This window comes from Vanacampus margaritifer, chromosome 19, assembly GCF_051991255.1.
Source record: "Vanacampus margaritifer isolate UIUO_Vmar chromosome 19, RoL_Vmar_1.0, whole genome shotgun sequence".
In the NCBI taxonomy this organism is placed as follows: Eukaryota; Metazoa; Chordata; class Actinopteri; order Syngnathiformes; family Syngnathidae; genus Vanacampus; species Vanacampus margaritifer.
The window spans coordinates 17,126,882-17,152,414 of record NC_135450.1 but is presented as its reverse complement, the minus strand read 5'-3'; the positions used below and the strand labels follow the sequence as shown (position 1 = coordinate 17,152,414).

The window sequence follows — 25,533 nt, the reverse complement described above, 5'->3', positions numbered from 1 at the left end:
GCAATTATGCCGTCTAGTGGCAGAAAAATGACCTAATCACAAATCTATATCACACTCTTTTTGACAGAACACTGACACACCGAGGGCACCACAATTTATGGACTATTTTTATTAGACCTTTCTTTTTAGCAGAATCTATGGTCGCCCCTTTTAGATGTTTTTTATAACTAAAAAAATGCACGCTGTTTTCTTCTCTACTTTGAAATCTTGCGATGTAAAGGGCATTATTATTATTTTTTAAATTATTATTATTTTTTTATTATTATTATTATTATCAATTTAATTTTAACAAAATTTTATGAATTATTATGAAATTACTGTATCCTTCTTTCCACATGCAATATTGCAAATTTATGTAATATTGCTTTTTTTTCTTGACGAAAACAGTTATTTTTTTCTTCCACGTATTATTCTGACTTTCCTGACTTTTTTTCTCCTCGAAACCGGAAGCATGCTACTGATTGTAATTGCTGACTTTTAGACACCGAAATCCTACAAACATACGTCTTCATGATGAAAGACAATCATTATTATTTTTCGGCAGTGAGCGCCTATCAAACGCCAATTAGCGTGTCTAAGATCAAAGGTAGCTTTTCGGCACGCGGCATCAGGGGAAGTGAGCGCTGTTATTAGTGTTAATGGGGCTTTCATTCTCCCTTTCCAACTTCGGGATTGATCTTTACACTGATGATTGCGACGCTACTCCAACTCGCCGGCGTTAATGTTAAAAAAGTGCAATCTGCATTCTTGCGCGGATGAAAGCAAATGGTGTGGAAAGTCTGCAATGCGCGTGCAATGATGTGTTCAATTGCGGAGGAACATGATGATGTAAGACTCCACATTGTACTTCAATGAGTCCAATAAAAAAAGCAAAAGGAAAAAATCAACTTTTAGTATGCAGATGAGTCGCCGCCATGGTCAGAATTTCATCCAATCATTCAATAGTTTTTATTCATCTTTTTGTCCTTTTCATTCATATTCGCATTTTGGTTCTGTTTGTGCATGTTAGATTTTTTTGTTTAGCCGATTTCAAATTTGAATTTTTCTGTATGCTGATTGGTTGGTCAGAACAAAATATGTTCCAGCCAGCTTTGGTTAGAGCAATTGCCATCCACCACGGGGTTCGAACCCTGCTTGGACCATATTTGAGTACTTTAGTAATTGATCTTTCAAATTGACTTCATAAGTACATGCATTCAAATCTTAGCATTCAGTTTTTCAGCATTCCCACGCAATTTCTGCAGATGTTTCAATTTGTCGAGTTGTTTCTATAATTGCGACACACTCGCCACTGCCGGAAAACCAACATTCAAGAGAACATTTTGAAATTGTGCTCCAAACATTTGGTCAAGTTAGGCGCTTTTTTTTTTTGGGGAAACTAGCATACGGATTGTTTTGAAAGGGAAAGGCGGCGAGCAGATGGCAGCTCAGCCGCTCTTTCTTGGTCGATGCAACTCGCTGGTGCTTCCAAAGGAACATCTGCCGCCATCATAAACTCGTCGGGCGGCGCACGAGCGGCAGCCCGCAGGACCGACGTCGTTGGGCCAAATCGTCCATTTCGCGTCTGTGTTTGTGATCAAGGATTTCCCTATATAGGCTACTGAAGATATATTTTCATCCCAAATAAGTTGCTAAATTGGGCGTTATGTCACATGTGGCATCTGCATAATGTCCATTCAGCGTTCAAGTTAAGAATGCGTGTTTTAGCATTTTTAACCTTTTAACACCTGGCGCTAAATTGACCGATGCATAGGGCGGCTGAGAAAATACTTCTGAGAAAAAAATCATTCTGGAGGGCTTTCATTTGAGCGACACAGCCCCAGTTCAGCGCCATCCCTGCAAATATGTATGACATCATCATGCATGGACAGTAGCAAACCTTCCTTGGACTGCGTGACAAATACCGTCTGCGACCGCTCGCCGCCTCTTTTGGCAGACGTGAAACCCGGCGGTCACACTTAACACGCCATCAGCCGGACGGCCTGTGAAATGCGGCCGAGCATCCATGACGGATGGAAATTGATAATGAGATCCCGAGGGAAAAGTTCTTTTTTTTTCTTTCTTTCAATCAACTTGCACTGTTAGAATGATCCCACGAGCTTTGCTCATCAACAGAGTGTGACTGACGAGTTGAGGGGCTTCATTAGCGACAGTGGCTAGCAGATTTTTGGAGGCTTTGGCTTGTTTCCCAACATCTGGAGAAGACGCTCAAATGTCGTCACACTTTGGTCTACATCACGTTAATATCATGATACCCACTTGGCTTTTTTTGTATTAATGTTAGCTCGCTAGCTAGCTCCCATGGTGCTCGTTTACCTGCTAGGCAGCTAGCTATCTAGCTAGCTAGCATCAGGGCTTAAAGCCAAACTGTGGCAGGGTTTTTACTTTCTGGACCTGGATTTGCCACCTCTGAAAATGTCAGTCTTATTCTTTTATTGGTGGTTGTGAGAGGGTTAAAAACTAAACATTGACAACCAAATTTTATTCCATCTGTCATCAATCCGAGGCGTTTGTCTTGTTTGGCGAGCGGGACAGTCAGCCCGTGGCTTGGACTGCGTTCACTTATTCTGATTCGTCAAGTGTGCCGGAACACGGAGACAGCTGCTTCAAATTGATTGTCACGCAAACAGGTTCGCAAAGCGCCGATGGTTGGCGGGAGGACGGAAGGGAGGCGCGACACGCGCTGCTGCCCGCATATGCTCTGATACTTACAAAGCAAATCACATTATCTTAATTAAAAAAAAAAACTGCTATAAAACGTTACTTAAGCTGCTGATATATTCATATTTTGATATTTATGAATGCATTATTTTTTAATTTTTTTTTTAAGTCAAGAGCACGTTCAGTTGTTTACCCGATCTGCTGACTAAACGGGCCGTGGAATGCATAGCGTAATAGAAAAAAGTCTTAAAAGTCCCATTTTTGGAGGCTGTGCTGACTACTTTTAACACTAATGTGGTGTAATGAGGAACACAAACGTTAGCAGGCTGCCCAAACAGGCTGCGGAATTCATTACGATTTCAAAATAGGCATTCAAAGAGAGGAGGTTGTTCCTATTACTTTTAAAGTGGAAGTCAACCTTACAAAAAATATTGACAATTATATGTTATATGTGACCTCACTAATCTAAAAAAAAGATATTCTGATTAATTTCAATTTTTGGGAATATGAGTTATGAAGCAAAATACAGCCATTTTTTATCCATCTGAGGGGGGCGGCCATTTTGCCACCCGCTGTCATCAATGTTGCTCATAGCTCAGGCAACAACCAATCAGGAGTCACCTGTTTTTTGAAGCTGAGGTGTGATTGGTTGTTACCTAGGACCTGAGCAACTGTGATGTCATCTTCAGTTGACAGCAAGTGGCAAAATGGCCGCCTCCTGAGATGGATTTTTGCTGCTTAACTCATATTCCACTAACGCAATATTAACCAGAATACTATATTTAGACCAGCAGGGCTGCATAGAACATATTATTGTCCAAAAATGTTTGTAGTTGACTTCCCCTTTAACGCTATTGCTAGGTCATGAGAAACACAAAGTTTTGCAGCCCAGTGATATTGAAATTGACTGTAAAAGACAATTTTCTGACCACTATTAATGCTAATGCTACCAAATGAGGAGTAGAAACATTATTCACATAATTTGCTGCCTAAAGGGGCTGCGGAATGTACGATGGTTCCTTAATCGGCAGCCAAAGTTGATTTTCGGAGGCTTTTCCGACTTTCAATGCAAATGTGAGGTGACGAGGTGCACAAAGTGAAAAGTGAATTGAGTTAGGTTTCCTCGGCTTGTCAAATTCTCGTGCCACGTTTGGCTTCACATTTTCTCAACAACAATCAAAAGGCTTGATTTATTTATGGCTGAAAAAAGTTTTGCTCGACTATTTCAAAGTCAGAAAACGTTTTTTTACAATTTTTACAAGCCTGTGTTTACGTTCCTGTGCCAAACGTTTCTTCTGTGATTGGCCGGCGTCCATTTTGATTGATTTAATGTTTAATTTGAAGACTTTTATCAACATAAAAACCCAGATGCTACATGGTAAAGAGAGTTTTATGACTCTATCTTTCCATAAAGACACTTTAAAAAGTGTTTTATGGCTTTGGGTAACAAAATCACACTGGAGAAGCACTTTCTCACTGGTGTCTAAATGGATTTAATTTTCAAACCTAACACAGTTACTGTACATACATGTGACAATTGTTTATTCAATTTAATATAAAAAAAAAAACATAAAACAAAATGCAATTAATAGAACACTTGAAGTAATTTCCATTCGTAATATATTTCTGTTGCTGCCAAGCAGAATGACTCAGTGAGGAGTTTTCCCCCTTTGAGTGTGCGGCCAGAAAGAGAGAAAGAGAGCGCGAGAAAAAGAAGAAACTCCGACGCGACAGTAAATCGATAGCAACTTGACGAAGACCTCCCCGTTTTATTTCCGCTAAGATGGAGACAATCATTGATTCTTTGCAATCGGTGATTGGAAATGACAAATTAAGCAACTTTCGAGTCGACTCGCGTCTGATGATAAACAGTTAGGCCAATTTATTGATCCATGTCATTTAATGAACTTATTTACTTTTCAACCACTGTGGGTGGATAAAAAAACTATTGGGGAGTTTGTTATGTGCCAAAAAATCAGACGCTAAAGATGCTACGTCCACATATCTTTGCCTTTAAGTCCGCTAGCTTTATGCTAAGTTGCTAGCGTATAATTAGAAAACAACAAAAGACAGACTTTGAAGTTGCTGATCGTGGGTCAATATGGCAATGACAGTCTTTTTTGGAGTGCGGGATCATTTACTCCCGTGAGCCAAACTGATCCGTTCCCTGGACGCCGCCCAGTGAATTATAATAATAATCATAATAACGTCGGGGGAGTAATTCATGTGACGTGCAAAGAGATGAGCTTTCACGCGGTAACAGATGATGACCGGCTGCTGTCAGCCAGTCAAGGTTGTTCATTTATCTTGTCTGACAAGCAGCGCGCTTGACGTACCGCTCGCTCGCTCGCTTGCTTCTGGTTCTGCTTTGGGTTTGGGATGGGCATGATGAGAAATGGATGTTTCAAATATAGATATTTGCACTTATTACTTCTTTACGAGCAGAAAGTCATTGATCTAATGTTCTTATCAAAGATAACGGAGGCGGAACAATTTTTTTGTTGCTTAAACGGGCTGCAGAATGTTGTGGTGCATTTGAAACATGTCCTGAAATTGGCCTTTTTTTTTGGGAGCCACTTTCCAAAATGTGAGAGCTGGAAGTTTGTTTGAAATGTTTTACCACCTTGCATCGGGATAACGAAAATTCCGGCTGCTTTTCCGCTAAAATGGATTTATAGTTTGCACATGTTTAGCTCTGAGCCGCAGGTTTTCGCTGCCTTCCCATTAGGACCTTTTACCTTTTGGACTCTTTAGTTTAAAAACAATTCATTCATTTTTTGTATTTTCATTTAGTCATTTAGAAATAAGAATAGGCTGGAAAGTGTTTTTTTTGCTAAATATTAACTATATTTATAATGCAATTTTAGAAAATCACAAAATAATTAAGACATTTTTAGAACTATTTAAAAAAAATATATATATATATTTATTAATTGATTTAAATATTTCAAACATTTACATATGTATAAATATGTGTCATTAATAAATACAATTAAGAATGTTTTTTAAAATGTAGTAAATATTGCAAAAAATATAAAAACATAAATAATGCTGACATTTTGCATTTAAGTTTCTCCTTGAATTTATGATTTAATTTATTTGTAAAAATTTGTGCTATTTTTTTCTGTATGGAGACATATTTATCTTGCAGGAAAAAGGAAATAATTAATGAAATGTAAAAAATTTAATTTAAAATATTTATTAAATATTAAAAAAATACAATACAATTTAAAACATTTTAATAATTTCTACCGGTGGTGGCTTTTCAGATTCCTAACCAGCTGCTCCTGTCCTCTGCAGTGTTGCTAATAAATATAAACATTTCTTTTCCTGACAACACTTGACTTGAGAATGTCAGTACTTTTGCCCCCCCTTTGGTCATCGGCAGTGATTGGAAAAAAGACGGCAGACGCCACAGCAGCATCTTGTCCAAGTTGCCCGATTTCTTCTCCCTCCGGCAAAGTCATATGTGCTCGGCGCTGTGAAATGACTCCGGGTGCGATAGTGCTGAAGAGGCGCGTCTGCCAGTACAAATGACTTCCCTCTTTGTCAAGCCGCGGCCGCGATTAATAGCCGTATGACGCTTGTGACACGTCCCCGGTGACGTTATTGGCGTTGATCTGTTTGCTCGTTTTTCGTTTGGTGGCGCAGTGGCGTGCAAAGGTTGATGTTGACGGGGCATCTACAGACCGACCACCCCCCCCCCCCCCCCCATCGACCATCCTTGATGAAGGTGCAACCAAACGATACGTGTGCGATTGGCGATTGATTGCAAATCTTCCGAGGAGAGGAGGAGTCCTTCTGCCTCCATCTGCCTTTTGCAAAATATACGACTTGCGCCGCGGTTTGCGCAGATTGATCGCCGTTTGAGCACACGTGTTATATATGTGATCATCAGCACACTTGATCATCCCGTAAGTCACACCAACATCCCGAGGACATGACGGTGCTCGGCCGCAGTGATCGATAACGGCGAGCGGCTGCTTCGCCGGAGACTCACGTGCGGACAAATGAGCATTCACGGCAAACGAGAAGAGAATTCTCCTTGACGATAGCTCCATCAGGGAATTTACTTTTAGTAGCGTTAACCGTTAGGAGAAGCGATCAAATCTAGATGTCGCTTTTTTATCACAGGGTTAAATGTGGTCAGCCGTCACATGTTCAATAACCACACGATTCAAACTTGGGACAAGTAATCGTAATAATTGATTAATTGATCTTTAGGAATTCGGCAAGTTGTGCAGAATTGTGTTCTGATTGTGTTTTGGTTTGGGTCATGGGGTCATTTTGGTATGATGTTGGGTTATTATGCCGATGCAGTTGTTATGCGGATGTAGGTTAGTGTTATAGATGTATTATGTCCATGCAGTTGCTATGTCCCTTTTAACAATAATGTGATGATGAGGCTTTAGCCGTATTAATCTCTCTTAGCTTGCCAAGTTTTATGCAGTTACTATGTTCCGTATGACGATAATGTGGTCAGTTGCTATGGTCCTCTTATTTTGTGTAGTCACTCTTATAGACCTTTATTCTGTCATACCTTATTCATTCATGTTATGTCTCGTCTTAAGACACACTTTCATTCTTTGGCTTTTAGTTCAGCGTGAATTGTTTGGTCCTTCGTGTTTTCGTGTTTGTTATATTTTATATAAATATTTTTTATTTTATTTTATGTATATATATTTTTTATAGTTTTTTTTTATTTTGTTTATTTAACTCTTTGACTGCCAGACGTTTTCAGAAAAGGGATGCCGTGGGTGCCAGCCGATTTAAGCATTTTGACTGATCTTTTGACTGATCTTTCAAGGTCCACAGAAAATTATGTGTTTGGACTATGGAAACACACATACTACCAAATGAAAGATTGGACTCTCATCTTTCATCAGAAAAAAAAGTTTGTTTCTACCTTATTCCGTTTTTGAGTAATCAACAATAGAAAATGGTTAGTTTCACCTCTGTTTTGAAACAAACGTCTTTTAACGTCTTTGGCACTCCTCCATAGGATTTTACTAAACGTTATTTAACGTTTTTGGCAGTCAAAGAGTTAAATATCTTAATTTTTTTTTTTTTTTTTTTTTTACTTATTGTGTTTTAGTATTTTATTGACAGTTTTTTATTTTTCTAGTTGGCTTTTCTAGATTCGATGTGTATGACAGTGTGCGGATCTCGATGCGCAGCACTTTGGAAACGCTTGTTTATAAAATGTGCCATAGAAAAAAAGTGTCTTGGATCTCCCCCTTCCAGTTGAAGCCTGCAAGTATAAGAGCAGAAATGGCTCCAGGAGGGGATGAATGATTTCTATCAGTCGTAATTCCAAACCGAGGTGATAAGCGGGGCCGCGCCAGACATCGATCACGCTTTGAAATACGCACGCGGACGAGACGGCGGCGATTGGTCGTCGGTCAGCCGGGTGTTTACGGCGAGTCGCCGCGGAGGCTGCCGTGTCATAATAACTGGCGTGTCGCGCGTGAGTTAAAAGCGGCATGTCCTTTCATGTGACAGGATTTATCGTGCAGTAAATCACCCGTCATATAAAGCTGGGACAATTACGATGCATATTACAGACTAGGGTGGGACAAAATGTCCACATTATGATACATGGCTTCTAATTAAATATCGTTGGAGTCTTCGCCCTATTGTTTTTGTTAAAAATGAGTCTGGAAAATACTTGCAACAGGAAGAGGGCAAAACGGAGCAGACTCCCTAAAGTTAATTTAGCCTGAATTAGCCGTGTGGATATTTCATTAGAGCGCACAGACGCAGTGAGTGAGCTCATGGGAGTTTTGCGTTTCCTGTCTGACTTTACTTCACTTCACTTTTCTCTTTGTACGTTGGCATGTCTGTGAAGTTCATTCGTTTTTTTTTTTTGTTGTTTTTTTTTGTGGCTATGCCGATGACTTTGTAACGTGGTATTAGCGTCGTGTCGTGTGGTTTATTTGCTGGCTCTCAAGATCTGTTGTCTGTCAAGACGCAACGCTGGAGCTCTGCTTAGCTTTTGGGTTTTGACGTGACAGCGGTCGAGTATCGTCTGGCAAATATTGAAAGCCAGATCTCATGACCGTGTGGCAGAAGTGCTAACTACCACTTGACCGTGCTTCTAGTTGTGTCGTTTCACAATTCACTGCAGGGAATACAAACAGGCCGTTCTTGAAGTTCTGCTCCTGTTTCAGTGAGGTAGCCCCAATCTGTGCGCAAGTTGGAACGCCTCCTCAACCTATGCAATAGCAAAATGGTAATGACAGTAAATATTTATAAATAATACCAAATGTACACGAGTGCCTTCTTTCTTATCTATCTTTCCTACTCAAATTGGCATTTATATGCAGTGGGCCTAGTGTCCAACCTTGTGGAACACCACTTGCCTTTTTGACAATCATGTAAACTACACCAAAAAAAAAAAAAAAAAAAAATTTTGACTTGTGAGCCTTCTGAAAGCGACCAGTTTTCTTCTGTAACAGTAATCAACTGTGACATTTATATCGAGTATTATGTAAAAATCTGAGGACTGAGCATAGAGCCTTGTGGAACAACACCATTCGCTCGATGCAGACGATAAGTCCAAGCACTCTCGAGTCTATTTCTGACCTACACTATCGTGTTGCTAAAATCCTAATTACAGAAACAGTTACAGTCTGTTCTTCTACTTAACTCTTTGACTGCCAAAAACGTTAAATAACGTTTAGTAAAATTCTATGGAGTACCAAAGATGTTAAAAGACGTTTGTTTCAAAACAGAGGTGAAACTAACCATTTTCTATTGTTGATTACTGAAAAACGGAATAAGGTAGAAACAAACTTTTTTTTCTGATGAAAGATGAGAGTCCAATCTTTCATTTGGTAGTATGTGTGTTTCCATAGTCCAAACACATAATTTTCTGTGGACCTTGAAAGATCAGTCAAAAATGCTTAAATCAGCTGGCACCCACGGCATCCCTTTTCTGAAAACGTCTGGCAGTCAAAGAGTTAAGCAAAGTACTAAGTACTAGTAAGAGAATTGGCTTGGCTTGGCTTGACTTGACTCGGATTGGAGCTTCTTGAAAAGGCCGCCTTCCGGTTGGTCCCGAAGGCAGCTGCAACGTGCTTTCCAGTAGATGAGCCGAGCGACTGAGCTTGATTGATGTGATCCCCGTCACGTGCACCGATAACCTCACCCCTCCCGATTCTACGGGTTCCATCCCATTTCCAAGGAGGGTCGCCGATACACGTCTGGGTGATAATCACTTGACAATGCTCCTTCGCCTTCACCTTCCTTCTGCCCGTCTTGTAAAAAAATAATAATAATGAAAAAGCCTCCGGGCGTTCTTGTAGAGCAGACGAGGCTTTTTTGGCTCCACTCCGGACGTCTGGAGCGCTCTGAAAGAGAAGCCAGACCTCGTTACGTCAGACGACCGGCAGGAAATGAGTCAGCCTGCGGACGTGATGATTATGGATCGCATCACTTTGACATTGATTCCAGCCACCGGAAATGCAACTCGTGATAAATATCAAAGCCCAAATATGAAGAATACCCCACACAGTTGGCAAAAGTACTCACAATCTGAGGAGATAAGGAAGTATAAAGTATTGATTCAACTCATATAATAAAACTCATTCACTGCCATTGATGGCTATGAACGTCAAAAATTCATTTGAACTGTTTCTATGAGTTTAACATTTTTTTTCCACTTTTGTTAACAAGAGTATGAAAACCTAGGATTTTTTTATATTGTACATTTAAAACAGATACGACATTTTTGATTAGTCGTGAGTTAACTAGTGAATTCATGCGATTAATTAATTATGCTTAAAAAAAATGATCGCCTGACACCCCGAATTTTTAATAATCTTTTTTTTTTTTTTTTTATGAATTTATGGCAGTGAATTCATGCGATTAATTAATTATGCTTAAAAAAAATGATCGCCTGACACCCCGAATTTTTAATAATCCTTTTTTTTTTTTTTAATGAATTTATGGCAGTGAACGAGTTAAGTACAGACTGAAAAATCGACAACAGAGTATTTGCACTTGTTTACTTGCGCAACCACTGAATAATACTAATTTTGAACGCGAACACAATCAGGCAAACCTAATTATCCGGTTTGTATGCTTCCTGGAGGATGTCGTCTCTGACTCTTAATAGATGTTGTCACTTGACGCCGTCCTTCCTGGAAATAGTTTGCCAGCCAATTAAATGACGGATGCGCACGCTGCCATGATGGACGATAAACAAACTGAAGGCCGCCATCATGCGAGAGTGCAAAATCCAATCAAGGCTCACCCCAAAAAAAAAAAATAAAAAAATACAAGAGCAGTGGGAGATGGATCTCGGAGTCGAGCCATTCCGTGATGATTCCCACGCGGACGGCTCGGAATTGAAATGCGATGTGAGGGTCTCAGCTGCGTCTTTAGCCAAGCGGAAAGTTGCGGTCAATATCAGGCGGCACGAAGATCAGGCGGGTCAGCCCTGCAAGGTTGTCAGGTGTCAAATTGAAGCGCAGTGGAAGGTCAGCGGAGGAATTTAACACTAATAACGCCAAAAATGTCTTTGATCTCTTTGATTGATTGCTAAATGATTCGTTTTGGCAGAGTAAAGTCAAGTGAAGCCTTTTCTTATGCGGCAGCAGTTTGAAAAAGTCATGCATGACTTCGAAACAGCTCGACTTGACTTTTGCAGTCAGCTCGTCCTTTTTCCAGCATCTCGTCTTGCCGCCATGATCTGCCCGGAGCTGGACGGCTTCTCTTGGAACGTAGCAAACGGAAGCCCTAAGTGGGCGGAGTTATTTCTATTTCCGGTCCTGTTTTGTGGCTTTTCAGACTCAGCCTTTGTTTTTGTGTCTTATTTAAAAACTCTTTGACTGCCAGACGTTTTCAGAAAAGGGATGCCGTGGGTGCCAGCCGATTTAAGCATTTTGACTGATCTTTTGACTGATCTTTCAAGGTCCACAGAAAATGTTGTGTTTGGACTATGGAAACACACATACTACCAAATGAAAGATTGGACTCTCATCTTTCATCAGAAAAAAAAAGTTTGTTTCTACCTTATTCCGTTTTTCAGTAATCAACAATAGAAAATGGTTAGTTTCACCTCTGTTTTGAAACAAACGTCTTTTAACGTCTTTGGCACTCCTCCATAGGATTTTACGAAACGTTATTTAACGTTTTTGGCAGTCAAAGAGTTAAAAAAAAAATTGGGGTTTTATATTTTGAAATGATGTTGCTTTCAATTCCGGTGGTCTCAGGTTGAATTGTGCTTTCTCCAGGTGGCATATTTCAGTTCCATCTCCATCTGGAGATGTTCAATAGGGTTTAGATCCGTTCACTCGGCGCCACGTGCATCAAAGCTGGCGTAACTCAAAAAGTTGGGTGGGTTTGTTCTTGACCCAATTTGGGTTATTTGTGACCCAACTGTTTTGGTGTTGCGAGTGCAACACAATTATTTACAAGTGAGACTGGCTCTTGTATAGTGGTGTATCTCAAAGTATTTTTCGTTTTTACTTCACAAACTAAGGGTAAATAATCACCTTTTCTTGAGCAGAATAAATTTTTTTGTTTATTACCTTGCGCTGTTGTGCCGGCAAATCAAGTCAGTCCGCCTCGGAGCGAAGCAGGCAGTCTTGCGGCCTCTCGCCAGTTTGCCTCGCTAATGGGATTTCCACACATTGCATTACAACAGTGGGAGCTAATATGCTAGGATAATATCTCCGGGAAAAAGGTGCACCCTTCTCTAAAAATTTAATTGGCCGCCGCGAGGGAGCAACGGAGGCGACGCGCTTACTGTAAATACGCCGCCGAGCTCACATGCTGGGTCTGGAATGTCTCCTGTTTTTTGCATTCCAGATAACTTGCCGTGCGACACGTTGCTTTACAGAACCCAATTGCAGTTCCCGCGCTATTTTATGTGTGTGTTTTTTTTTAAATGAAGTTTCAACGTATACAATGATACTGTTTAATGCCATTTGCAGTTGAAATGCAATGAAATAAAAAACTTGGCTCTTTGCTAGCTAAATGCTAACATCAACGCAAAATGCTATAGACAGGCTAATGAATAGCATCGATAGTTGCAAGGGAGTGAATCTCAAAACATTGGTCTTAATATTGCAGATTTTCACCGATTTGTATCAAAAGAATTCCCTCCAGATACGGCTTCGCGTCTCAATGAGCTCGCTCGAAAAGAATGACACCTTCTCGGATAAATCAGCATGGATATTAGTCCATTCAACACGCCTCCTTTTGTCTGCCTCAACCAATATTGAGGGCTCAGCGTGCCCGCGAGCGCTATCAGTTTGAACTTGGTCAGCGGCGGCGGGTGCTCGCGTGTCACTTTCATCTTCACTCGCCTGAAGGCAGTTCACAAGAGGACAACGGAAAAAACGTCCACGTCGAAATTTTGCAGTAATAAATGTAATAATAATAATGCATGTATTTGTGGAGACTGGGGTCAAGTTGTAGATTCCAATATTAAAAATGCAGAATTTCACAAGTTACTTCATGTTAAAGATTAGATAGCTCTTAATATGAAAATGAAAAATGCACTGAGCTGTCACCAACGTCTTACAAATGCAATGATGCCATCTAGTGGCAGTAAAATGACCTCAACACAAATCTATATCACACATCTTTTTAATTAAATGGAATGAATTATTATGGAATTACTGTAACAATGACTAAAAGCCATCTTTCTATTAGTTTAACATTTTTTTTCCCACTTTTATGTTAACTCTTTGACTGCCAGACGTTTTCAGAAAAGGGATGCCGTGGGTGCCAGCCGATTTAAGCATTTTGACTGATCTTTCAAGGTCCACAGAAAATTATGTGTTTGGACTATGGAAACACACATACTACCAAATGAAAGATTGGACTCTCATCTTTCATCAGAAAAAAAAAGTTTGTTTCTACCTTATTCCGTTTTTCAGTAATCAACAATAGAAAATGGTTAGTTTCACCTCTGTTTTGAAACAAACGTCTTTTAACGTCTTTGGCACTCCTCCATAGGATTTTACTAAACGTTATTTAACGGTTTTGGCAGTCAAAGAGTTAAGAGTATTAAAACTTTGGTTAATTTTTTTTTTTTACATTTTATTGTACATTTAGAACAGATAGCAATGTTGCAATTAATCGTGAGTTAACTATTGAAGTCATGTGATTAACTACGATTACAAATTTTAATCGCCTGACACCCCTAATATATATGTATATATATATATATATATATATATATATATTAAATTGACATAAGGCATTTGTTTTCTTTGCAGCACTGCACTCGACTATTTAGCTTGTTGGCAAGATTTTCTTGCTTAATCTCCTTTTCGAAAATGTCATGTTGGAGAAAAGATCTTGACCTCATCCGGCGCTGACAGTCGCACAGCACGTCCTCCTCGCCCGTGTTGCCGGTGTCAAGGGCTCGACTCCCAACGACGACGCCGCGTTGTTCCTCTCGTGTTGCAAAAGCAGCTGATGACACGGCTCCGGTCAGGGTGACACGCCGCCCAGGTGTCTAAATTTAAACGGCACATTGCGCACGTGTCAGTGGTTGGGTCCAACGCGCGAGCTGACATCGAAGTGTGACTTCCGTGACATTCCCCTTCCAAAGGGACATTTCGTGGGAAGATGACTGTTTTGCATAGCTTGTTATCAAATAGTCTCTGGAGTGCAATCCCAGTTATTTGCATAATAACTCCGCCCATCTCATGACCTAGGTTGAATGAAGATCCAAAAACCACTTTCAAGAGACAACCAAATTCTGGCTGCCAGACTTACACTCACAATTCGCATCCACATCATGTTAGGTAAGCTGTGTTGAATTTTGTTGGATAAGCAGGTTAGCGTTAGCAAACATTTGCACCTTTTGAGAAGCAGCATAACAGACAAACACTCAAGCAGTAAGTAGGAGGGGAAGAAATGAGGAGAAGCGGCAGTAAAAGAGGAGAAAATCCAGTATCTGGTGAGCTTTTTTTTTTTTTTGGACGGTTTTTACTAATTTCTGTGCAAATAGAAGCCACTGTGGGCGCAAGTCGTTCGGGTTCGCCTCTGGTCGTCATGGTAACAAAAGCCCAACTCCCCGTCGGCCCCGATAGAAAACGGGGTGAGGTGAACAGTTGCTGACTTGCATGAGACAGGGACGGGAAATGTGCCGTAATAGTCGATCCTTGGGGTATTTTGACGAAAATCTGTCACAGATGAGTTATGAAGCCGCCCGGGAACGGTTTTAAATTGTGAACAAAAAAAAAAAAAAAACATGCTCAATATGTCTTGTTGAAAAAACACACAGTGGCGAAGCAGCGTGTCGAGGGTATACGTTTTGACGGGGCTTGTCCAAAAGTTGCCAAGCTGACCTACTTTATTCCGTCATTCCTTTGCAAATGTTTTGTTCGCCGCCACCGCAAAAATGTCCCAAACGTGCAAAAGAGCACACAATTATTCTTACTCAACACAAAAAGCAGGAGTGTCAAATCCAACTAGACAACCACTTTTCTCTTATAGTTTTGAATTCTCTCAAGCAGGCCAGACAGCCTGTTAAGTTGGACGACATGCACGTCATGTCACAAATGAGCAATTGAGGGAAAACTAGGCCCCAATTCAAAATTTTCTTTCTTTCTTTCTTTATTTATTTTTGTCGTTCTGTCTGTCTTTCTGTCCGTCCGTCCGCCCACCTGTCTCTAATTTTCACTATCTATTTAATTTGCAATCTATTTTTAGCCATCTAGCTAGCTAGTTCTATCTAATTTTCGTTAGCTAGCTAGCTATCGCTAGCTAATTTTAGCTAACTAGAAAAAATTAGATAAGAGATAGCTCTTTCTGTCTAATTTGAGTTATCTATTTAGTCTTAGCTACCAAGCTAGCTAATTATCTCTTATTTATTTTTTTTGCTAGCTAGCTATCCTGCTAACTGTCCAAGTATCCATCCATCTATCCCTCAAGCTGTCATCATGTCTATCCATCCACCAGTATTTATCCATCATTTAACTACTGTAATATTTTAACCCCCAAATAAACATCAATAAATAAAATGTGATCATAAAAAAAAAAACAATGTTTGGATTGGCTGATCTTATTTAATTGATATCAATGCAACATGACTGAGCAACAATCCAGTGGCGATTTTGTATTGGGGCAATTGATGCAGTGCCCCGCCAGATCCAGCAGATGGCACTGTGGTGAAAAAAGGCCCGTAAATTGACTTTCTGTTCCTGCTACGTTATTTTTGCTCTTTAAGGCAGTGGAGCCTGAGCTTGATGCCCCACCCCCCACCCCACCATTCAAAAGGCCAGTATGTATCTATGGGTTGAACGGCGATCAGCAGCCTTGCGGAAGTCGTTTTTAGTGCGCCTGAAGTCTTATTGCCGTCGTTGGCCAAATTGCTTGAGGTCAGTTCAGCGATCGCGGCTGTAGAAATATGTTGAAGCAGCAGCAAAAAGGGGACTTTCCTACCTGGGACTTTCCCGACCTAAACCACCTTCCAAAATACCGCCATTATCAGCTCACTCTAAAATATGGCTTGGTTTCAGCAAAAACACCGTTTTTTGACTAAAAAGCAGAGACAACAAAGTTTTTTAAAGAAAAAAAATATGTCAAGCAGAATAGTGACTTTGGTGCTAATATTTTGACACCTCAAGCTATAAAACAACTAAAACAAGATGGAGAAAAGGCTTTAATGACAAAATAGCGATTTTGAGGTATTATATGAAGTATTTTGTTACTATTTTAGTTGTAAATAGTTTCCTAGCATATCTAGAAAAGCTCCCTAAATCCAAATTATTAGTATTAGTATATGCCGGGGGCCGCTAAAAATGGATGGAGGACCGCAAATGGCCCCCAGGCTGTACTGTGGACACCCCTGCGAATGTTTGCTTGATTTTCTGCATGTGCTCCAATGCTGGGAGCCAATGCTTACGATGAGTAAAAAAAAAAAAAAAAAAAAACGTTTAGAAAATCCCCAACAAATGTTTTTACGAAGAGGTTTGCACAAGTCAAATAAATTTTGTGGAATATGAACGTACAGTCAAGACAAACAAACGCTGGCCTGGCCGTAATTAAAATGCACTTTGTCGTGCTGAGCGTTTCTTCAAGTGCTGCGGCACTAATCAGATGGCGCGTTGCTCTCTCAACAAGCAGCTCATATTGTTTCCCACGGCCGGGAATCCAATTTCATTTCAGATCAAATGCATTATTTATATTGCCTCCTTTTACGCCAACGTCGATATGCGCTCGTCGCGTTCCAAACGGCCCGACGTCGGGGAGATGTAAGCGCCTTCATTTATTACGTTCTCGCTTGTCATATTTTCTATGAATGCAGAAGTAGGACGAAAATAATGCCGGTGAGGCAAATATTAATGGGGAAAACGTGTAGAAAGTTATGCAAAGTTTTTTTTCTTTTTTGTATTTCCCGCTTAGGACAGAAGCTTCTTGCTTTCTTGGAAACAATCCGTTTTTGCGTGGAGAGTAAATGAGATCTTTATTCTCGTCATTTGCCGCATCTTCACAATTGGTGACCCCGACGTGATCAATGATGACAGATGTCAATGCAAGCGTCACAACGGTCAAGTTGCCCGACTTTTGAAAGAAAGATGAGCAAACAAAAGGGAAATATATCCGTGATAATCAAAACGTGGCCTCAAGCGGAGTGTTTGGTTCTCATTAGTGATGCGGCATTTCTACATTATTAAAATATTGCTACCACGAAAAATAGATTAAAAAGGACATTAAGATTTGTTTTCACGGTGTTGTATCTCATTTGCCGGTGCACAGCAGTAACGCCGTCTTGGCGAGGGTCTCGGCCACGGAATCATTAAGCGCGTGACAAATGGGCTGCTCGCCTGAGGCGCCGAAAAATATCATTTGTCTGCAAAAAGAAAAGACAAAATAGCAACAGGTGACAATGCTGAGATTCTCCGCCATTTATGGGGCAACGCTTGCACACAACACCGCTGACACCCGTGGACACGTCGGGTCTGCCAAAACATGCATGATTTAAACATATAAAATGTATTTCTATGCTTCGCAACAAACTAGGACACACTTGTTGATTGTTTTTACTCAAGCGTAGTTTTTGTCACTCTAGTTTGTTCTATTAAACTGATGTTGGGTGAGAGGAAGCTTCCCAGGTTAGCTTAGCGCTAGCTAGCTGGTACGGCTCAACACGGAGGGATTTACAATACAATCATTCGAACAATTGCTAGTTTAACATGCATGGAGCAGCAACACATACAACAAATGATAAATTGTATATTTAAACACCAAACTGTGCTAACGAAAATTAGTACGGTAAATACGTATAGCAACTGCTACTTGGACACACGGATCAGCGGCACATACAAAACAGAATCAAATAATACTAACAATCATAGTTTCTGCCTGTAGACTGTCAAAAAATCATAAAATCGATCTTGCTGCGCAATATTGGGGCGCTTCCGTTTGGATTTGTTTCTTTTTTGAAGTGAACTCCATCCCAAAATATCGCGAGCGCTTGTCTTCAAGCATTCAGACTGCGTCGGGCTCCCCAAGTGGATTAGCCGACGTTATCAGTCTCGGCCAGCACACTGCGCTTGTGAAGCTTTCCGTCCTTGGGCATCGGCCAGCGGGGGCCCTCGGGGGGGGCTGCCCGGTCATTTGAAAAATGCTGTGAAGGGGATATGTTTAGATAACATTTCTGTGGGTCACCAAGTTGGACTTTAGAAAAGTCTTGATTTCTTTAGCTACATATTGGAATGAAAACAACATCAGAATTTGGGAGGGAAAAATAGACATTGAAAGTTAAATGGTCAAAGACGGAATTAGACCAGACTTCTAGAATGTCTGACAAAAATCTCAAATTTGTCACTTGTCAACAAATATAAATCTATTTTGTAGTTTTTACATTTACCACTTAAAGGCTGTGAAAATGAAAGTTATGAAAGATGAACAATTTTGAATTTGAGCAGGATTGTGGAGAAAACTACGTTTTCATTTTCTGATAAACAGGGATGTGATTTTTCCGCTAATTCGCGGAATTCCGCTTTTTTTATCTCCCCTCCCAAAATTTTTTTTTTCTTTTTCTTTTTTTTCTAGTAGTTCATTGTGTATGCACATGACTCCGACAGATAACATCTTCTGCTATAACAAAGACATTTGTGGTATGCTCTAATATGAATTACTTTTTTATTTGGTCATGATACAATTATTTGTTCATGAAATTTGAACTCTTCAACATTATTTATGTGTTAACTTAGTAATCACATTAGTTAGATATGATGATATTCTCAGTGATAGTTTTTAAAAGCAAAGGCAGTCCAATGTGACTGATTTTGAGTTGACTAAAACTGCCATTTTATATGGGATAGTTCAATATACATTGAAAATTTATGCTGTTGTTTTGTCTATTTCTTTGTCATGTGAGTGCATTGAAAGTACTTAAAAACACGGAAAACCCATGAGCTCCGGGGGGCTTTGCTGGGACCTAGCTGGGTGCCAGCGGCCCCGAGACCCCCGGCTAAATTTTCAGATAATTTCACTTTGGTCAAATCACATCCCTGGATAAAAAAAAAATTTTGATTTTTTTTATATTTACAATCAACACAATGAGAAAGTGAAAGTGCATGTTTGCAAAACGTATTTTTGGTGACCTGCAATATTCCTCCAAGCGCTTAGCGCTACGCCGCGAGTCATGCTCGAGCCTACGCCGACAGTGACAAATGAATCCCAGATGGTGCCTTCACGGACACGCTACATGCTAGACTGCGGGGTTTTGACCCTGCGACCTTCTGAGGCGCATGAAAATAACATTTGTTCAAATAAGAACTTCCAAAAGATTTGCCACAATAAGGACTGACACTCAAGTACAGATTCAAGCTCAGAAACAACATCTGCCAGAAAAATCAACTTAGTGCAGTAATGAAGTATTTGCCGCCAGCGCACACCATTTTTTTTGTTGCTGACATTTTGTCACTCGCTTGCGGCCCACACAAATGAGAGGCCCGACCACATGTGCGGCGGCGCAATCATTTGGAGCTTCGCAAAGGATTTGTGCTTGAGCATAAATTTATCCGCTGGCATTTATTGTAACGCGTCGCCACATGAGAGCTGGGACTTTTCCACCACTAAATGAAAAACATGGATATGGCTTTTACTTCAGTGGATTGGCTTTTCCTCTTACACGCACGCTGAGATTATGTTTGCAAAGCCAATCTGTGAGTGCGTTGCAACGTTTTTGTGCAAAGCTTACGCAAATTTGGATAGCTACTGGATTTTTTTTTTTAAACTTTTTACCTCAAGAAATGTCATCACGTAACATTAATAAACACGTGACCTAACTCACATAAGGTAACTGAGCATAATTGACTAACAATGTAACTCCTTTAATGCAACTAACTTACAACGTATCTAACTCACTTTATCATAACTTACAGACAACATAACTAACATAACCCGACTAACTCACTTATTTTGATTAACTTAGCTAACCTACTTAAAGTCACTAACTGATAACGTAACTAGCGTATTTGGACGTAAGTCAAATATTTAAAGGAAACTTACAACGTAGCTAGCGTAACACGGCTAACTTATGTCATGTAACAACTAACTAATTTAAGGTAACTAACTTACAATGTAACTGATGTAACGCAACAAACAACATAACTATTTTACTTAATGGAACTTACTGACAATTTAGCTGCTATAAATCTCTTAACTGACTATCATGTTACCTAACTTAAGGTAACAGATATAACTAACAAGGTAACTGACAGCGTTATTTAATGTAACTGACTACATAGCTAACTTATTCAGTGTAACTAACAACACAGCTAATTTAACGTAACTAAGTCACTTGATGTAACTCAGAACATAAATTTCTCAAGGTAAATGACTAAAATGCAACCAACATACTTCATGAAACTAACCTACTTAAGTTGTTTTATTTTTTATTACTTAACTCATTCACTGCCGTTGACGTCAAAAATTAACTATTTCTATTTTGTTAACAAGAGTGTGACAACCTAGATATATTTTTTTGTACATTTAGAACAGATATAAAATTTGTGATTAATCCGTGAGTTAACTATTAAATTAAAAAAATGTTATCGTCTGACGCCCCTAATTTTTAATAATCTTTTCTTTTTTTTTTAATTAGGGGCATCGGGCGATTTACATTTTTTTTAATTGTAATTAATCACATGACTTCACTAGTTGACTCCAAGATAAATCACAAATTTTATATCTGTTTTAAATGTACAATAAACATTTTTTCTAGGTTTTCGTACTCTTGTTAACAAAAGGGTGAAAAAAAAAAAAAGCGAAACTAATAGAAAGAGTTCAAATGAATTTTTGACGTCTATAGCCGTCAATGGCAGTGAATGAGTTAATGTCGAGTTGAGTTAACATGACTAATTTACTTAATGTAACTGACTAACTTATTTAAAGGTAACTAATACTGTAACTCAAATATGATTTAACAAACAACGTTAGGCTAACTAACTTCACAGAACTGACCACCAGAAAACTAACTAACCGGATGTAACTAACAAACAACGTAACTAACTTAACATGAACAATTTGTGCATAACCTGACTTCTTTTGGTATAGTGGGACGTGAATATGCCCCCTGGTCATAAAAAGACATTTTCCCCCAGTAGACACATGTGAATTCGATTAGTCCCCCCTTTCCTCTCCTTCCCTTCCCTTCCCTTTTCTCTCCTTCCCTCTTTCAGCTGACAGCGACGCAAGAAATCCTTCACTCCCACCGCTCTCCTCCGTCCCGCCGTCCCGCCATCGCTCATCCGGCAGCGCACGGCAGCTCGCTCTCCGGTCGGCAGCTAATTGCGAGCGCGTGAGGCCGCATCGCTTTCTCACAAACATCGAGGGAAACCTTTTCCCCGTCGACCTCCTTCATCTTTTGCCACGGCTGGAATATTGAAAGTAAAAAAACAAGAAGGGAAAAAAAAAGAGATTGGTAAGTTTTTTTTTCCACGTAGTTTGAATGTAAGCCAATCCTACAGTTGAATGCTAGAAGAGATTTTTTTTTTAACTGTATATATCTGTGTAGTACCACATTGTGCCACAACTTTGCGGGCAGCACTGAGCTCCACTGAGACAGACGCAGTGTAATATAGGAAGACTGAGAGGCAGAAAAGATCCCCAACAAATCTTCAGGAATAATTGTTATTCCCACAGAGTAGGCTGAACGTGTGTTAAAGGAGTTGTTTGAAGGTTTAGCATTATGAAACAGCTATGCTAACATCCTTTAGCCACAGGGTCAGCAACGCTTCACATTGCTTGTTAGCATTAAGCTAGTGGATGAAATTGCTGTTTGAATCCGAGACAACACAACATCCTATCCAAGAAGCGTGAGAAGCTCATGAAATTAAAAAAAAAATATGAATTAAATACTGTACATTAAAAATACCTTCAAATAATATAAATAACCTAAACAAATATATATTTTTTTTTTTATCAAACCATCCAGATGAGGTCATCCTTTTCAAACAAGAAGCTGACTAAATAAACAATAAAAAAAGAAAAAAAAGAAAACTAAAGTACATTTCAAAATAGAATAGATAAAATGACATGAACAAAAGAATGATGACATGCAAATTTGTGCAGCCGTTTGCAGCGAATGACACGTCAGTGAAGAAACTCATTCGATGTGGCGGATTTTGGCGTGCGCGACACGTGCGGCCTCACAGGCCGGCGTTGCTGGGGGAGGTTTCACTTTGGATAGTCCAGGATACGCTCATCAAAAACAATGAGCGACGCGGTCAAACTTGGACCTGGGAAGGTTCCAACTCTGCCTCTGCTGCGGAGAAGCGCTCAGGCGGCGCCGCCTCGGCTCAGAGGCCCGCTTCTTGTTTTCACGCACTTCCAGATGTCCAACGCCGACACGTGGCAGCGCCGTCGGTGGCGAAAACGCATCCCGACCTGCCGTCCCGTTGTATTGTCGACATTTTTGAAAAGCCAACGGAACCCGTGCTTGTTCTCCAAAAGTAGCGCGAGCGCCGCTGTGGAGTTTTACGAGCCTTGCGTGACACCGCTCGGCATCTGCTCCGTTGCGACCCAAACCGCCGGCTTGAATGCTTTTGACAGGATGCAGTGGCAAAAGGAGCACATAAAAACATGGACACTTTGTCTTCTAGTAGGCTTAGGAGACTATTTGTGTCCCTCAATGTGCCCCGTAGGACAGGAGTTCCAAAACTTCTCTCTGCTTTGATCGAGCTGCCAACAACTGTCAATATTGATCTTTTTTATTTTCATTTTATTAATTGACTCTGGTCGGCATTACAAATGTGAATCTGTTTGCAATTGCCTAATTTGGAATGAATAAAGTTGAGGGAAAAAAAAACGCTTAATCACTTCTTCAACGTACTTGCGTGCTTTTTATTTGCCACTCACGGTTAAATTTTACCGTAAAACTGACACATAAACGAAACTTGGTATATTTAAGCACCAAAATGGTCAACCGAGGCTAGCTTAACGCTAACGATGAAACGCCATCGCTAGGCTATCAGAAATTAGCATATGTGTTCTGGTAATTATAAACCTAAGAAACAAACTACTAATTTAGCACACATGGAGCAATAAACTGTTGCCTGTTGTGGCAGCATATGGTACTACACTGAAAATGCACTGCACTGTTTTATCTTTGTTTTTTTAAACAATTTTGAATACAGAAGTATTTTTAAAAATTCATCATTTGTTTTCTAAACAACGGAACATGTATGTGTAATTAACTCTTTGACTGCCAAAAACGTTAAATAACGTTTCGTAAAATCCTATGGAGGAGTGCCAAAGACGTTAAAAGACGTTTTTTCCCAAAACAGGTGAAACTAACCATTTTCTATTGTTGATTACTCAAAAACGGAATAAGGTAGAAACTAACTTTTTTTTTCTGATGGAAGATGAGAGTCCAATCTTGTTTTGGCAGTAAGTGTGTTTCCATAGTCCAAACACATAATTTTCTATGGACCTTGAAAGATCAGACAAAATGCTTAAAATCGGCTGGCACCCACGGCATCCCTTTTCTGAAAACGTCTGGCAGTCAAAGAAACTCATCCAAGTTATTCACAGTCACTAACATCTTCTTCATTGCAGGTTACCATGTGGTGGACGGGCGTTCTGCTGGCCTTGGTTTCCATGGCAACCCCAGCCAGAAGCCAAAGCGGGGATGGCGATTACGGCTCAGGCTTTGACATGTACCCCTCCGTAACAGCCACCGACGCGCCCTCGCACCCCCCCGCCGACGAGCCCGCTGAGGCGAGAAGCGACCCCGCCTCTGCCCCGCCCCCACCTTCGCCCTCGCCGGCCCTACAGGAAACATGCTCGGTCCGCTTCAGCACCCGGGGCCTTTCGGCTCGCGCTCTGAAGGCTCGCGAGGAGGAGGTGGCCTACCTGCAGGCCATCCAGCACGCCAACAAGGCGGTGCTGGAGAACCTGGCGCAGTACGTCGGGGCCGAGTTGGAGGAGCAGAGCTACGAGGACGTGATCCGGGCCAATCTCGCCGGCGTCCGGGAGGAGCACGAGAGCTGCCGGGAGGTGGCGGGGAAGGCCGAGGAAGACCTGGAGAAGCAGCTTCAAGGGGAAGTCCTGGACACGCTCGCGGGGATGCAGAAGTAAGAATGCAAAGTCGGCTTCAAGTCGCGGTGAAAATAAAATAGACAAAAGCGCAGCTACTGCAGAATAACACGTGTTACGACTGAGAAAATTAATAGATCACGCGTACAGACCAAGATCTAGATTTTGGCCTTTGACCGACTTTGGAACGGTGAGCGATTGCGTTGTTATTAGTTGTCAACAATCCATCATTCCCTTCCTCCAATAACTCCTGTCCGCCCGTCTTTCCCGGGCAGAATCCGAGAGGAGTCTGCGGCCTTTGAGGACATGCTGCGAGCGGCGTCGGACATCGCCGGCCGACTGGAGAGCGCCACGCAGGCCCTTCACGCCGCCTTCAGCAAACAGCTGAGAGACACAATCCACGCTTAAGACCCGATCCTCCGCGGGCAACGAATCCCGACCCTGGCTTTGCCGCCTCAAAATGCGACACGATTCCGGAGAGCATAACGGCAGGCCTGTGCAATATTTTCCATCCATACGTTACTGCAGCAATTAGGGGAGGACGCATATGGGAGCGTTCGGGTGTTTATGAGTCGGCCTTCAGACGTAATGACGCAGTTTGTCTCCTCCAGAGGAAGGCGAAGTTTGGCCATCTGCTTGCTTGCTTGCGACCGATGCCAGGACAAACTCGGTCACTTAAGAGGCCATCGGGAACCACACACCGACTTTCGCTTGGCTTCGCTTTTCGAAGGATCATTCGGGTTGTCTGTACCGGCAAATGTGAAAATACACTCGTGAACGTTTGAAGACCCCATAAAGTCCATTCAGAAATGTGTTTCTAAATACGTTAAGCATGTTTGGAGATCATTGCTAAAAATTTGCAAATTTGTGGAAATGCTATAGAGTGTGAAACCTTTTTTTTTTTTGCCGTTTCGGCCAACATTCAGAAAATCTCCCACGTGATCGCCAGTCTGTGGACTGGAGCTTTGCGCTGGCATGGCCACTTTAGAGTGCCTCGTCGTCGTCGCAGTGCGTGAAACTCCATGTTGGCAAGGATTAACAGCATTTCTATTTATATGGATGGGGAAATATATGATTTGCGATACTAGTGTTTTGCTTTATGAGTACGGCCACAGAAAAAAATTAAACTTGTATCTCAAAGCATAATGTTTATTAATCTTGTATGTTTAATATTTTGTATTCTTCTCCACGTGGCCCCCCAAACGGCCTCTTACCTCCCTGCCAGTGTCAATAAAAGTGGAAGTTGGACCAAAACTACCAAACCTCAATTTTCTTTTATAAAAGTGAAAAGAAAAATTATAAATATTTTTTAAATGTAATACAATTAATAAAAATTGAAATGAAAATAACCAA

At 40.8% G+C, this 25,533-nt stretch overlaps 1 protein-coding gene across 3 annotated transcripts in view; it reads left to right on the top strand.

Annotated features, from left to right (window-relative positions):
* LOC144039189 (uncharacterized) overlaps positions 1–25,421 on the top strand; it is a 38,076-nt gene extending 12,655 nt beyond the window's left edge. For 2 of the 3 annotated variants that reach the window (XM_077552235.1, XM_077552234.1), the window contains 3 exons: positions 21,324–21,565; positions 23,701–24,218; positions 24,456–25,421. In XM_077552235.1, coding sequence (XP_077408361.1) covers positions 23,707–24,218; positions 24,456–24,588 — 645 coding nt within the window. In that variant the 5' untranslated portion in view covers positions 21,324–21,565; positions 23,701–23,706 and the 3' untranslated portion in view covers positions 24,589–25,421. Of the gene's footprint in view, positions 1–14,529; positions 14,585–21,323; positions 21,566–23,700; positions 24,219–24,455 lie in introns of those variants that run through there. The other variant, XM_077552236.1, reaches the window with a different exon arrangement.
* The last annotated feature ends 112 nt before the right edge of the window (positions 25,422–25,533 follow it).